Source organism: Candoia aspera, chromosome 2 (assembly GCF_035149785.1).
Source record: "Candoia aspera isolate rCanAsp1 chromosome 2, rCanAsp1.hap2, whole genome shotgun sequence".
In the NCBI taxonomy this organism is placed as follows: domain Eukaryota; kingdom Metazoa; phylum Chordata; class Lepidosauria; order Squamata; family Boidae; genus Candoia; species Candoia aspera.
In genome coordinates, this window is record NC_086154.1 from 157,253,367 (window position 1) to 157,269,524 (window position 16,158).

Consider the following 16,158-nt stretch of genomic DNA (forward strand, 5'->3'; position numbering starts at 1 on the left):
CGTGGCCAGGTATATAATGAATCAGCTTGGGAGAATATTCTTGAAGCCTTAGACATTGAATGTAAATGAGAAGGAACTATATTTTACCCTGCTTTCTGAAGCTTTCAATTGTTGGGAATACCCAAAGATATATCCGTCACTCACTTACCAGGAGAGGGGTGTCAGCAACAGGTCACTGCTCCTGAAATTTTCTTTACGTATATGTGACATTTCCTTTGGTTGTTCAGAAAATAGCCAGAGCTCTTCGGAGGGTGTGTGTGTGTGTGTGTGTGTGTGTGTCCTGATTGCATTCTAATGGAGCTCTTGTGGCCTTCCTCAGCATAGTTCACTCTTTTCCTTCACTTGCGTAGGAACAGTGTTTGCCTTCCTGTTCAGTCAGCCCTGATCTCCGTATGTGCTCTGTTATTGGCTATGACAAATTTTGCAGACTGAAAAATGAAATAAAATCTAGTTTCTCCTGTCTGTTCACAAAGTTATTCCTTAGTTTTGCCCGCTTCCTCACATTTTAGATTTTCTTTTGTGGCTCAAATCAAAGGGCTTTCATTTTATTCTTTAAAGGTGTATTTTGCTGTGATATCCACAGTTTTAAATTGCTGTATCCACTTGTGAGTTTTGGAAAATTTTGTCAAACTCTGCCCTGTTGCCTTTTTCTCTGACTTTCAGCTTGTCTTTGGTGTTACCCATTTTAGTGTTACAACTTTGAAGCTATAACTGCCTGCCCTCTGTTTGCTATTTTGAAAGACAGCTTATTGGAAGACTATTATATTAGTAAGGCATCTCAGTGAACTTTGGGCATTGTGCTTGGATGAACTTTTTGAGCCTCCCATATAAACAAAGCACTTCTTTTACCTCCAGTTTTTAGCTGCAAAAGGAATTAATTATCTTTGCATTTTTCTCAGATTCCCAAATCACCTTAGAAAGGCTCAAGCACATATAGTGTTTGTGGTGAAGTTCTAACTTTTTTATACTGTCTCCTTTTGGGAAAACCAGCATCTGTTTGTCTCCTACTCTGGACTTTGCAGTCTGATTTTTACCCAGTATCTTGCAAAGTGGGTGGTAGTTTTAATCATGCCATGTTATGATTTGGCCAAGTACTAGCATCCCATTTGCATCCAGGCCCATTCACAATAAGAGGCATGTTATCAGAGGGCTACTTTTACCTTCTGTCAAATTGTAGCAATTTGACAGAAGGTAAACTTTTACAAGAGCCTCATGTGGTGCAGAGTGGTAGGCGGCAGTACTGCAACTGAAACTCTCCCCACGACCCGAGTTCGATCCCAGCGGAAGCTGGATTGTCAGGTAGCCGGCTCAGGCTGACTCAGCCTTCCATCCTTCCAAGGTTGGTGAAATGAGTGCCCAGCTGGTGAAGGTGACGACTGGGAAGGCAATGGCAAACCACCCCGCTATAGTCTGCCAAGAAAATGTTGCGAAAGCAGCATCCCCACAAAGGGTCAGACATGACTTGGTGCTTGCACAGGGGACCTTTCACACAAACTTTTACAATTCTGTCAAATTGCTTTCCATGTACATCCCACAGTTGGATCTTTATCTCATCAGGATGTGGAGTTTGGCAGAGCTGTCCTAGCTATAGTATTGTCATTACTCCATGCCCAACTCCAGATGTGGTAGCTTGTTTTTTACTAGGGTTATGCATCAATCCAGACAGAGTGCAAAAAAGGTGATGCAGAGCATGCATGGTCACATACTTTTATAGTGTTGGCAACTCCTTAAAGAAGCCATCTCTTTTTCTGGGCTTGTGTGGCCAAGTCATTTGATCCCAGGGGGAAAAAACCAGGTTGACTTAAAGAAGAGCTGACAGGTGTGATGTGCATGTGCACGCATTTTCTAAATAATCTTTCCCCTTTGAATCCAGGTAGCTGAGATATTACTTACCAGTTTGTGTAAGTCATAGAACACAATAAAGAAGAACTGTTTATTTACCTATAACTGGTTCTTTGGCCATCTGAATTCACACTCCACCCGTCTGACACACTTGAGTTCACTTTTATTTCAGGATGTTGTTAAGCCCTTTAGAACATATAGAACAGTACAGAGAAAGAGAAAATATGTGGCAGCCATTAGTAAAGCATGAACATAACCCAGGAAAACAGGAAAGCTCGAGAAAGAAGCTTAGGGTTGCCCTACCTTGACTCTTTTTGGTATAAGAGGGAAGGAAGGGATAACACTGTTAGACTTTGAAGATTCTGTTATTATAGGCTAAGTAGGGTTCTAGTATTTCTTGTGGTGTCTGTTTCCTGATTTGGCCTATCTCAAAGGGCTGACAAAACTGAACAAAACAGTAAGAGCCTAATGCCTTTATATGCTCTGCACTGTTGAGGATGGTGGGTGCCTGTCTCTGTTGGAATAGATATTATGTAAGCACAAAACCATATGTGTGAATTCATACATAACATCAAATAACCAGAGTTAGAGGTATATCACAAATTCTTAGTAGTTGGGGTAGAGGGATGTATACATGGAAAACAATGACCATATATATATAGAATCTAAATGATGCTATCTAGACAAATATAGCAAAATTTCTGAATCTTGGGACGCAATTAGGATCAAGCTTGGTTTCCACATATAATTTTCTCCCCTCCATGGCTCATAGCTGTTCTGTTCTCTCTGGTCTTCATTCAGCATGTGATGTCCTGTGGGTAGACATTGACATGAGAAGTTGAGATCAACATGTGAGACCCCCTAGGAAGAAGCTGTCCTGCTGCTTCCTCCATCCCAACTGGTATTGAATCCCCAAATTCTGCAAGGGGATTAAATACTATTTAACAAATATGTGCAGGATTAACAGTGTATGCAATTCCCACCTGGGATTGTTTTTAACAATGAATATATGGATTTAATTTTTATAAAATTAATTCTTTTTGTTAAATATACAGTAGTTTTTTAATTTAGTTTGTTAATGGTGTTTCTGTTTTAGAGAAGTCTGACTCTTTCACCAGTGCTACCCCAAATGCACCCCCAAGTGACCCCAACTCTACAAATCCTACAGCTGCTTCTGTTCCTACGTTGGCTGTGTTGTCACGGCAGACAGGAGATTCCAAACCTCCACAAGCCATTGTCAAGCCTCAGATTCTTACACATATCATAGAGGGCTTTGTCATTCAAGAAGGGGCAGAGCCTTTCCCGGTAAGAAGGTTGTTGGCATTTTGATCCTTTTTGTCATGCTAAGTTGACTCTATGGGCTAATGCAAATCTCAGAATTATGGGAAAAATATATGAAAATTTTTGATGAAGCCAATGAGTAGATGAAAATGATGAATGTTTATAATTTTCTGCTTTAGAGGACAAATATTGTTTGCCTAGCACAGCTCAGTGGCTATATTTACAGTTACAACATCTATTGATGTTCCAGCTTGGACCTCTGGCTTTTTAGCCTTAGAAATATAATCTACTACAAGCAGTTATTAAATCCTATGACACAAAAACTCCTGTTATTGCCCCCTATAAAATTCTGTCGTGGTGAATTAATTTGATATAAAACTAATAGTTGAATGGAAAAAAGAATTAGACTCTTGTCTAGACCATGGGGGCAGTCTTAACATCAATACCAAAAACTTCAGTAGATCTTAAATTATGTCTTATTCAACACCAAAAACATTATTTAAGATTTATTGGACTCTTTTGCATTTATATAAAAAGGGTTTGAGTAAATTGTCATACTAGTGGTGATGCAGTGCGATTAATGCTTCATTGAAATGCATATTTCTACCCTGTCCTGTAATGGTTCCATTGGGGAGGTAGTTAGCACTTTTGCTATTAACTTTTAATATTAACCTTTAACACACTGTTAACTTTGATACAAGATTTGATATTTTCAGATTATTTTGAACTATATTCCTATTGCATAGAAGTTGACATCTCAGTACAGAAAGTAGATTCTCCGTGCCCTATTTATAGCTAAAAGACTTATTCTTCAGCACTGCAAAGAAATATGGCCCCCAGCTCCTCAGTGGTCTACAGTGTTAATGTTATTAACAGCTTATTGGCTTACTTTTTGACATAGATTAACTATGAATGATTATAATGAAATATGGCGACCATTCACTGAAATGGTTATATGGAACCTGAATATATGCCCTGTTTGCTTGTTTCTTAATTTTGTATATTATTTTCCTTTCTCTTTGTTTTTTGTACTCAAATCAATTAAAGCAAAAAACATCGTTTTTTTAAAAAAATGGGGACCTGATGTATCATGACCAAGCAATGTATTCTTCCTTGCCCTTCTTTACCTGCCAGGGTGAGCTCCGTGTGGACTTAGCTGATATTACCAAAGCCGGAGGAAAAATGCAGCAATCCTGTAGGCCCACCTAATGAGGCATGTAGAAGATGAATGCTGTGGGTGAGGCTGATGCCAGTTTTTTCTCCCTCTTCTCTTAAATACAGGTGGGCTGCTCTCAGCTCCTGAAAGACTTTGAAAAGCCCCTTCAAGGAGGCACTGCATCTAGGCAGACTGAAAACCAGCCTAGCAACTCTCCTGGAGCAGAAAGCTTAACAGCTGGTGAGTGTTGCTGGGAGCTAAGAGTAGATAGAAAGAAACTGGACAAGGTGATGATGAGGTTTTTTTTGCTACTAAGTCGTTTTCAAACATTTTGTCCATTTTTTTTTTTACTTTTTTTTTAAGCAAGAAGTGGCTGAGGCCAATTCATATTCCTAGGAATTAATGTGATCTTGCTTGAAGAGTTATCCAGAGTAAAGGAGTACAACAAGATTCATCATTAGCATTACACTCAAGGTTTAATGTTTACCAAGTATAAAAACTATGAGGCTTCCAGACTTTCTTTTGGGAGAGATTCTTTCATGCTTTAAATACGTTTTAGTGTACTCTTTCAGTGGAGCAGTACAATTTTTTTTTTCTCAAACAGATTTTAGGTTTACATCCTGCTTTTGCTAATTAACAAGATTATTTGTGTTTCTGCATATGTCATTTCCTCAGATCAAGACAAGAAAGGAAACTTGCTGAAATGTGAATTCTGTGGAAAATACGGCCCAGCCAGTCAGTTCCGTGGTTCCAAGAGGTTCTGCTCTGTGACGTGTGCAAAGAGGTAGTGATAATTGAATTTCCTTCTTGAAACTTATGACTCCGTATACAAGTAATTTAGAGTGTGAATACCGAAACACAAAACTAGTAGATTGGAAAAGAAGCTTTCTTTTATTTCTAAAGAATAGGAACTCTTATTTTTCTCTGATCATAATAGGTATAATGTGAGCTGCAGCCACCAACTACGGCTTCAAAGGAAAAAAATAAAAGAGCTCCAAGAAGCAAACTATGCTCGTCGTCGACGTGGGCCCCGGCGCAACAGTTCTGAGATTGCTCGAGCCAAAATCCAGGGCAAACGTCATCGGGTGAGGATATAAAATCATCCATTTTTCCTTCCATGCTTAGGAGAGGTGAAATTAACTTGAGTTTCTCCTGTTTTTCTGCACTGATGCTGGGAGGCATTTTCAGACAGGGACGTCAAGAACTGAATCAAGGTTGGGACCATGTGGTGTTGGAGCAGAGCTGGATGGAGCTTAAGGCACAGTTGAACTGGGCCGGCCTTCCTCTTTCTCCCAGTAATGTTGCTTTAGTTGCTGTGAGAATGGAGAAGCTGTCAGGTTTGCTTGCCACCTATTTCCCTGCAGGCAGTGTGCCCAGCTGCCTAAAGGATGGGAAAGATAGGGAGTCTCCTAGTCCTAGCTTGCCAAATAGGATGGTGGGTGTGGACTGGGGGGAACAAGAAAGGGTAGCATGGAATATAGCAGTTTGTATTGTACCTAGTGTACCGTTTGTGTTTCCATATCATAAGCATCTTGTGAATAGGCAAGCCATCTGAAGGCATGAGAGTGTTCACAACATGCTGTAAGTTTTTAAAACGTGCCATACAATCCTAAAAAATTGCTTACTTCTATTTTAAAGTACTGGAATTGGACTGTTTACAAAATATATCGAAATGGCTGAAAAATTAAATTTAGAAGCATTAAGGAAACAGTCCCAAAATATATGGATGAAGGCTTTGAGGATACTTTGAGAGGACAGTAATCTAATGGTGTATAATGCAATGTCATAGTGATCATGTTGGCCTCTTCTTTATTACAGTTTCTGTAACACAGCTTAAAAAGATTTTGCAAAGAATTCCTCAGGCAGCCTTAATCTCCATCAGGGCTAAGCAAGATTGACAAAAGGCCTGTTTTTATAGTTAACATAAACTGTGCAATTCGTTGTCAGTACTATAGAAAGAAGGAAGGTCCCCGAGTCATTTTCTGACTCCTTGGGGAATGCCACTTTCGCGACGTTTTCTTGGTAGACTATAGAGCAGGGTGGTTTGCCATTGCCTTCCCCAGTCGTAATTATCCTTCCCCCAGCAAGCTGGGTACTCATTTTACCAACCTCGGAAGGATGGAAGGCTGAGCCGACCTGAGCCGGCTACCCGAAAATCCAGCTTCCGCTGGGATCAAACTCGGGTCGTGGGGAGAGTTTCAGTTGCAATACTGCTGCCTACTGCTCTGCAGCACATGAGGCTCAATCTCTACTATAAATTCTAAAATAATCCCATGAAATCTTGATAAAAAAATCAAAATGTACTCTTAATCTGCCTATTTTTAAAATCCATACCCATTTATATTGATTGGAAAGGTTTTACAATAATTCACACTCCAGTCAAAGGTCCAAGAGTTTATATGATATGATTATGTTGCTTTTATAGGATCTTGGCACTTTTTGCTAGAGTTTTTTTACTTAAAAAAGTAAAAGAAAACTAGAAAAGAAAAAAAAAGATAGAAAGAAGTAGCTTCCAATCTTCTTTACAGCAGTTATAAGTACAATTATAAATTTACCTTTAGCAATTACATGTTCATCATTTGTATACAATTTTATTTCAAACTCATTCTTACAATGTTCAAAACCAAAAATTGTTTTGTCTACTTTAAATCTTTCTAATAATTGTAAATAACAGAAGCATTTACAACTATATCCCTCTGCCACCAGCTCTCTTGATTTTATTTACATTCCCTTTGACAAAATTCTAGTATCTTGCAATAAGTTAACCATTGTGTTTGCCTATTATTTCTCATCTGTAAATGCATCTCATGTTGAGATCCACAAAGGTGTTCTTGGGCAAAACCTGGGTTTGTATCTATTCCATATTCTCCATATGGCACATCTAACATAATGATTTTTAAAATCCATATTAACCTTGACTTTATCATGCCACAAATATCCATGCCACCCAAATCTCAGTTCATGTCCTTCTAACTCCAAAAACCTTCTATTTCTCAGCAACACCCACTCTTTCATCCAAACCAAACAGCAAGCTGCAAAATACAATTTCAAATCAGGTAAACCCAATCCTCCTCTTTCCTTTGCATTTTGTAACTCCTTATATTTAATTCATGGTTTTTTCCCCGGCACCCAACTTTAGTTATATATACTGTTTAAATGGTGCATCAGTTGTCAAAATGGGTGATGTCTGAAACAAAAACATCATTCTAGGCAAGACTGTCATGAGCACTGATGGTGAGCAGGAGGGGGCCCCTATCCATGGGGGAAAACGCATGCGTAGTACTGAGGAGTTAAGCAGCCATTCAAAGAGACACAGATCAGACCCGCCTTAACTTTTGGGGTTTATCTGTCTGGGTGTCATGTTCACATTCTAATGTCTGGTTAACATTGTAGCGTTTCACATGTCATTCTCTGTTCCGTATCCCTTCACCCGGGGTTTTTCCATTCTGTTACACTCCCTTGTTTTGAGGGCTTGGAATGCATGTTTGGGTTTGCGCTCCTGTTCAAGGTTGCGTTCCCAGGCGCGTCTAACGGCATTCAGCACCTGGGAGGGGGAGCGTCCTGACGGGCGACGGGGCGGGACCTGCCCACAAGCAAGGCTTTTAAGTTTGTATTTGGCGCGCTTTTGCTCATTCTCAGCTTTCTCTGTATTTGCATACTATTCCTTTAATAAATCAGTTATCTTTAAGCCCGAGCTTGTGAGACTGAGTATTTGGGTTTAGGCAATCATTACATAAAGCTGAGAATGATTTTTTCCATTTTCCGCTGGCCCCATCCAATCCTTGGATAAGAGGGAACGCCAGCGATGACCGAACCTCAACTTCGCGTAAGTGAGGGAGGCGAAGAGGAGCGGGAGGTGGCCAAAAGCCGGCCAGCGCTAACCTCGAGAGCGCAAAGAGCAGCACGTCGGGAGTTGCGAGATACCCAATTGGACGAGCTGCTGACATCCATACAGGAGAGTCTCAGGAGTGAACAGAGATCTGTTATGGAAAGAACCACGGGGAGGGGGTCTCCCCAATTGGCCTGGGAGCACGAAGTCCCCTTGTCACCGAAGGTGGTGATAACCAACCAACCCCCGGAGGAGCCGGTCACTCCGGCCCGTATGAGGGCATTGGAAGATAAAATGGATTTAATAGTGACGATCCTCAAGGATCTACCCAGAGAGGATCAGCCCAGAGTGGCAGAGCCCACCCCGGAGGATTGGGAGGAAGAGCCGTCACAGTACCCCAGGCACAGCACCCTGTCGACCCGGGGGAGAAGTAAGACTCGATCAGCCCATCAAAGGGGAGAGCGGGAGGCAAGACCCCCTAGGGATCGACCACTTGTGGGGGCTCGGCGTACGCTGTCATTCGCGGCACCGCCACAGCCAGCTGAGCCGGTAAGAACCTTCCCACCATTTGGAGTGAAGTTTGATGGGGATCCCGCAACGCTCTCCTTCTTTATTACGAATGCCAAGCATTATATAGAAGATTGGGGTCGGAACTTTCAGTCTGAACATGGCAAGGTCAATTTCATTGCCAACAAGCTGAGAGGAAGGGCAGCGGATTGGTATGTGCAACTATGCCAAGCTGAGGCAACTGAGTTAGAGGACTTCGATGAATTTTTGTGGGCACTCAAGGAGCATTTCGAAGACCCCCTAGCCCAAGAAACGGCCAAAAATGACCTGCGCAAACTCTACCAAGGGTCCCTCTCAGTTGCTAAATATGCGTTGGAGTTTAAAGCTTTAGCAGGAAAAGTGGAAGACTGGTCTGAGCCAACAATCATCGAATTGTTCAAGCAGGGGCTAGAACCCGAAATCCTTCGATGGGCGCTAGGCAGAGACGATCCCAAAACGTTATATGGGTGGATTCAGTTGGCGGGAAGCGCAGAAAATGCCCTACGAACCTACGCCCATACCAAAGAGCTTAGACAAACACGTCTTGCTAGAGGAGCGCGCACATCTGGACTTGCCAGCCGCCCCAAACCGAAAACCTGGGAAGAGGAGAGGGAGCAACGGTTCTCCAAGGGTCAGTGCCTCAGATGTGGGAAAGACGGGCATCGAGCCACGTCGTGCCCGAGACGCCGTCCTGAGGAACGACAGACGAAACCCACGGGAAAGATGCCTGCTCCTGCTCCACCGCGAAAACTGAAGGCGGCCCTCGCAGAACTGGATCCCCCCGACCTATCCTTCGGAGAAGAGGAGGAAGAGTTGCAATTCGAGCAGCCGGCGGGAAAAGCCTACCACCTGCCCTGAAGGGCGCCCTAGGGCAGGTGGAAGAAACCGGGCGTAACCATGATTCGGTGAGTGGAAACTTCCCCACACTGACTGTTAAAGTTAAACTGAGCTCAAAAACCAAAACTGTGGAAGTGTGGGCTATGCTAGACTCGGGTTGCTCCCGTTCCCTAATGCACCCTGACGTGGTAGCAGCTCTCGAACTGGCCACGTTCCCTTTGGCAAGACCCATGATTTTCACCCAATTGGATGGAACTATGGCGGGAGGGAAAGCAGTTAATCTTTCCACGGGACTGGTCGCTTTGCAGATGGGCTCCCATCAAGAAAAGCTGCCATTTGTGGTAGCTCCAGTGGGGGGCCCTCTGGTAATCCTGGGAATGCCTTGGTTTGTGCAACAAAACCCTTTTATCAACTGGCTCCATAGAACTGTAACGTTTGCAGATGGATTTTACAAAGTACCCGAAAAGGACTTACTGGAGGACATGGAGGGTGGGGGGGTAGCGTATACTACTGTGCAAACGCTTCACCCTCTTGAAGGACTACCCAATCAGTATCAGGATTTTGCTGAAGTATTTGGGGAAAAAGAAGCGGATCGCTTGCCACCCCACCGAAAAACGGACTGTGCCATTGAGTTTTTACCAAATGTAAAGTTGCCTCACCCAAAAATATACCCCATGTCTCCTAAAGAGCTTACCACGCTAAGGGAGTTCATTGACAAAAACCTGGCTAGGGGTTTCATTGAGCCGGCAAATTCCCCGGTAGGAGCTCCTGTCCTATTTCGGCCAAAAAAGGATGGGTCATTAAGACTCTGTACCGATTTCCGCGGGCTCAATGCGGTCTCAATATTAAATAAATATCCTTTGCCCCTGATCAAAGATATGTTATCACATCTGGCCAGAGGCAAAATCTTCTCAAAACTGGATTTGAGAGAAGCTTATTTTCGCATTCGCATAAGGAAAGGGGATGAGTGGAAAACAGCATTTAACTGTCCTCTTGGGGCTTTCCAATATAAAGTCTTACCTTTTGGTTTATCTGGGGCACCTGGGGTTTTTATGCAGTTAATCAATGAGGTCTTGCATGACCACCTATTTAAAGGGGTACTGGTATATTTGGATGATGTATTGATTTATACTGAAACCATGTCAGAACATATCCACTTGGTGCGTCAAGTATTGGCTAAATTGAAAAACGCAGAGTTGTACGCAAAACTGTCAAAATGTGCGTTTCATCAGTCGCAAATTGATTACCTAGGTTACCGAATTTCAGCTCAGGGCATTGAAATGGACCCTGCAAAAGTAGAAGCTATTGTGGCATGGGAGCCTCCTCGTACCAGGAGACAATTACAAAGTTTCCTTGGATTCTCTAATTTCTATCGGGCATTCGCCCAAAATTTTGCAGAAATCGCCCTCCCCCTTACGGAACTGTTAAAAACTAAAGGCCAGGGGGATACGCGACGTTCAAAGAACCCAGGCGCGCTCCTTAAATGGACTCCAGCCTGTCAGCAAGCGTTCGAAACGCTCAAACAACTTTTTACCACAGAACCAATTTTACAGCATCCAAACCCCTCTAAACCCTTCGTGGTACAAGTCGATGCTTCTGATTTTTCCATAGGCGCAATTTTGTTACAATCTGACCAATCTGGCGCTTTAAAACCCTGTGCCTACCTCTCTCGCAAATTCACTGAAACAGAGAGACGATGGCACGTTTGGGAAAAGGAGGCTTTTGCTGTAAAAACGGCTTTAGAGACATGGCGACACCTATTGGAAGGTACTTCCAACCCTTTTGAGGTCTGGACTGACCATAAAAACCTGGAAGCTCTAAGCACCAGCCGAAAACTCAGTCCCAAACAGCTGCGCTGGGCTGAGTTCTTCAGCCGCTTTGACTTCACTCTTAAATTTATACCAGGCAAGAAAAACTTTTTGGCTGATGCACTCTCGCGCAGACCCCAAGATGCTGGCCCAGGGCCAACGGTCCAAGGCACCGTCTGGACCGACAAACAATTAAGTCTGGCAGCGGTGACTCGCAGCCAGACCCGAGCACAATCGACTCCGCCTCCAGCCGCTCAGCCTTCCAGCGGCTCGCCTCCCTTGTCAATTCCCTCCGATTTGCAACAACAGTTGCTCTCCCACCTTAAAACAGATACTTGGTTACAAGCCAACAGACACATGTTAACTTTCACCGATGATCTTGCCTGGCGCAACGATCGTCTCTATGTACCCGAAGCAATGCGAAAAACCATACTCCAGCGCTGCCACGATGACAAACTAGCGGGGCATTTCGGCTACGTGAAAACTTTGCATCTCGTTCGCCGCCAATTCTGGTGGCCCACTTTACTCAAAGACTTAAAGGAATATGTCACTGCGTGCCCTGTATGTGCGGCGATAAAGCGCAAACCGGGCAAGCCCCAGGGTCTCCTTCAACCCGTGGCCACTCCGTCTGTCCCTTGGCAGGATATCTCCATGGATTTTATCGTTGATCTACCCCCTAGTCAACGAAAAACTGTCATTTGGGTCGTCAAAGACTTTTTCTCCAAACAAGCCCACTTTATTCCATGCGCTTCTATCCCCACCGCACAACAGCTGGCACGCCTCTTCCTCATCCACGTGTACCGCCTCCACGGTATCCCCGCCCGTTTGGTGAGTGACAGAGGCACACAATTTACGTCACAATTTTGGCGGGCATTTTTAAAACTCTTGGGTACGAAACAATCACTTTCTACTGCTTGGCATCCGGAAACGGACGGATCTACAGAGGCGGTTAATTCTACATTAGAACAATACCTCAGAGCTTTTGTTAACTACCAGCAAGACAACTGGGTCGATCTACTCCCATTTGCTGAGGTCGCTTACAACAATTCCATTCATCAAACCACTGGTCAAGTTCCCTTTAAAACCGTTTTTGGACGTGAATTTGTCCCTATTCCTGAACTTCCTCATCCTCAACCACTCCCAGCCACCCTCGCTGGCTGGGCAGACTCTCTCAAAGACTCATGGTCTAATATTCTACTCGCTCTCCACCATGCCCAAGCTACCTATAAACGCCATGCTGATGCAAAGCGTTCCCCAGAACCATCCTTTGCAGTCGGGGATAAAGTCTACTTATCAACTAAATTTATCAAGTCCCCACAACCCTCCAAAAAACTGGGTCCTAAATTTGTCGGTCCTTTTCCAATTGTTGCTCAGCTCAACCCTGTTACGTTTAAACTTGATTTACCTCACAACCTTAAACGTTTACATCCTGTTTTCCATTGTAGCTTACTCAAACCCTGCCTGTCCTCGGACCGTTGGCATCCGCAACCCACTCCTCCACCTCCCCTCATGATAGACAACCAGCAGCACTTCGAGGTGGCATCTATTCTCGATTCCAGACGCCAGCGCTCTACTCTACAATACCTCGTCCGCTGGAAACATTTCCCTCATCCTGAATGGGTTGCTGCTCCAGACGTACATTCTCCTCGTCTCGTAGCTCAATTTCACTCTGCCTATCCTGACAAACCGGCTCCCTGATTTCTTTTGGGGGGGCAATATGTCATGTTCACATTCTAATGTCTGGTTAACATTGTAGCGTTTCACATGTCATTCTCTGTTCCGTATCCCTTCACCCGGGGTTTTTCCATTCTGTTACACTCCCTTGTTTTGAGGGCTTGGAATGCATGTTTGGGTTTGCGCTCCTGTTCAAGGTTGCGTTCCCAGGCGCGTCTAACGGCATTCAGCACCTGGGAGGGGGAGCGTCCTGACGGGCGACGGGGCGGGACCTGCCCACAAGCAAGGCTTTTAAGTTTGTATTTGGCGCGCTTTTGCTCATTCTCAGCTTTCTCTGTATTTGCATACTATTCCTTTAATAAATCAGTTATCTTTAAGCCCGAGCTTGTGAGACTGAGTATTTGGGTTTAGGCAATCATTACACTGGGTTTTTCCCACGCTTCTTCAGTTTGTTAGGATTTTCTGTCTAATGTAGCAGTAATAAACACTAGAGACCTATTCCTTGTCTCAGCATGGTTCCTGGCTGTTAGGAAAAAGACATTCATTTTTATCACAGAAATTCTCCCCAGCAATGACAGTTGTAATTTCTCCCATCTTAACATATCTTTTAAAACTTTATTCAATGTCTTAACATAATTACTTTGAAATAACATACAATTCATATTTGCCATAGTGATACCCAGATATTTTACCTTCTTCCCAATCTTAAAACCTGTTTTATTCATCAATTCTGTATGATCTTCTATTTTCATATTTTTTGTTAATTTCTTCTTCTTCTGTTTATTAATCTTGAAACCTGCTAATGCACCAAATTATTTTTATTTGTCCATTAATATTTCAATTCCCTTTAAAGGATCTTCCCAAACCAATACCAGGTGTCCTGACCAACTCAACTAGACACTGAAGAGGTGCAATAAAGTTCTTTATGCAAATTCTTAAACACAATAACTAAAAGGAAATAAGGAATAAACTGGTGTCCAAGTCAGTAAGGTGGCCGGCAAGGTGAAGCAGGACTGGACTGGGAAGCTGGAATTCACACAGCAGCAGGGCAAGGCAAACCAGGTAGAACTGAAAGGCTGGAATCAGAGAGCCGCAAGGCAAGGTGAAGCAAGGTGGGACTAGAAGGCTGGAATCACAGAGTTAGCAAGGCACGGCTCTGAGGCAAGCGGCTGCATGGCAGCAGGGCAGGCAGCGGAGGCAGGAGGCTCAGGGTCGGCAGACAAGGTAAGGAGGTTGGCTGAGGTGGCACGTTCCAAGGGCAAGGCAGGGAGAAGAGAACGGTTGTCTCCGACAACAGGCTCTGGCTTCTGGCACTCTTTATATCTTCAGTTTTCCCACCTTTTTCGTGCAAGAGCCAATCGCTTCTCTCATTGCTCAGCCTGCCTTTCCAGCCTCCTTTCTCGCACAGCAATAGGTGGCGGTGAATCTGCCTCCTGTCTGTCTTCAGTCGGTGGCTCTGGACCTTGCTGCTCAAGGCGCTCTCTCGCTTTTTCTGCGATCGGCTGATCCGACTCAGACAGCCTTTATCCTGACACCAAGTCATCCACAGAAGCCCTTAACTTATATGTTTCTTTTTAATCTTTATTCCCACAATCATCTCATCTTGTCTTATATTTCTGTTCAGTATTTCAAGAACCAAAATAAACAAGAGAGGAGACAGTGGGCATCCCTGTCTTCTTCCTTTTTGTATCTCACAGGGTTTTGTTAGATCTCCTTTAACAATTATTTGTGCTTTCTGTGAAGTGTAAATCAATCTTACCCATTTTATAAAGTTCTCTCCAAAATTCATATCTTCCAAAATCTTGAACAAGAAAGCTCAATTCAAATTGTCAAAGGCCTTCTCTGCATCTAAGAAAATCGGTTTGGCTTGTTTTTCATTATATTGTTCCAAATATTTCAAAATATCCAACACATTTCTAACATTGTCCTTTAACTGTTTTTTAGGTAAAAACCCACATTGATCCTCATGAATAAATTTTTGCAAAATTATTTTCAGTATCAGCTAGAATTGTTGTGAACAACTTGTAGTCATTATTCAGTAATGACATTGGTCTAAGGTTTTTTGTTAAAGTCAGATCTTGTGCCTCTTTAGATATTAATGCTATATTGGCTTCTTTCCAACTCTCTGGCATCTTTCCTCTCTCCCTTTCATCTTGTTTTGTAAAGGTTGCAAAAGTTCATCCTCAAAACATTTATAAGAACCTGATAATCCATCTGGTCCAGGCACCTTTCCTAGTTTAATCTTTTCTGGAGCTTCAGAAGCTTCCCTTATCGTTATAGGTCTGTTCATAATCTCTTTCTGTTCTTCTGTAATCCTTGGTAAAATTTGTTTCTTTAGATATTCATCTGTTTTCTCTAGAAAGATGTTGCTTCCTTTATACAGATTGGAATAATATTGGTGAAATGCTTTTTGTATGGCCGCATTTCCATTAATATGGTATCTCCTTCTTGTAATTTCAGTATCTTTTCCTTTTTTTTTCCTTTTTGTAATTTGTATGCTAGCCACTTCTCTAGTTTATTTGGAAACTCAGTTTTTTTTTTGCTTTACATAATGCATTTTTATTTACATTTCTCTCACTGTTACCATAGATAATTGTCACTGTAAAAGCTTAATTTGTTGAGAAATTATCTTTGTTTAATTTTTCTTTTTATTTCATCCAAAATAGCTTGTTTTCTCTTGACTTTTTTTAAGTTCACAATTATGCTGTATAAAAACCTCTAATGAAAGCTTTGCTTGCATCCCAAACCTTTCTTAAATCAGTCCCTTTACCTAAATTTTTTTCAAAAAAATATTTTAATTTCTTTTTACAATCCTCCACTATTCTTTCTGTAGTAACATTTCATTTAGTCTCCATCTAAAAGAATTATATTTTCTTTTATAAACCAAACTCACAGGATTATGATCTAAAAAAGTCTTTGGTAATATCTCTACTTTAGAAACCTTAGTAGCCAAGTTCTTTGAAATCCAAATGTCTATTCATGAAAAGGATCTATGTCTTTCAGAAAAGTAGGTATACTCTCTTGAATTGCCATTTTTCTGTCTCCATATATCAACCAGCCCTAAATTGTCCATCTAAGTCAAAGAAAACTTTTGGTAATTTACCTTGGGTGATTTTAATATTTTTCTCAGAAGTTCTGTCCAGTTGTGAGGAGATCACTCCATTCCTATCCCCCATCAAACACCA

The 16,158-nt window shown here is 42.5% G+C and overlaps 1 protein-coding gene across 3 annotated transcripts in view; it reads left to right on the forward strand.

The window, feature by feature from the left end:
• Window positions 1-16,158, forward strand: part of PHC1 (polyhomeotic homolog 1) — a 71,103-nt gene that overhangs the window by 40,441 nt on the left and 14,504 nt on the right. For all 3 annotated transcript variants that reach the window (XM_063294532.1, XM_063294534.1, XM_063294533.1), the window contains 4 exons: window positions 2,939-3,147; window positions 4,405-4,519; window positions 4,955-5,063; window positions 5,217-5,364. In XM_063294532.1, coding sequence (XP_063150602.1) covers window positions 2,939-3,147; window positions 4,405-4,519; window positions 4,955-5,063; window positions 5,217-5,364 — 581 coding nt within the window. The remainder of the gene's footprint in view (window positions 1-2,938; window positions 3,148-4,404; window positions 4,520-4,954; window positions 5,064-5,216; window positions 5,365-16,158) is intronic.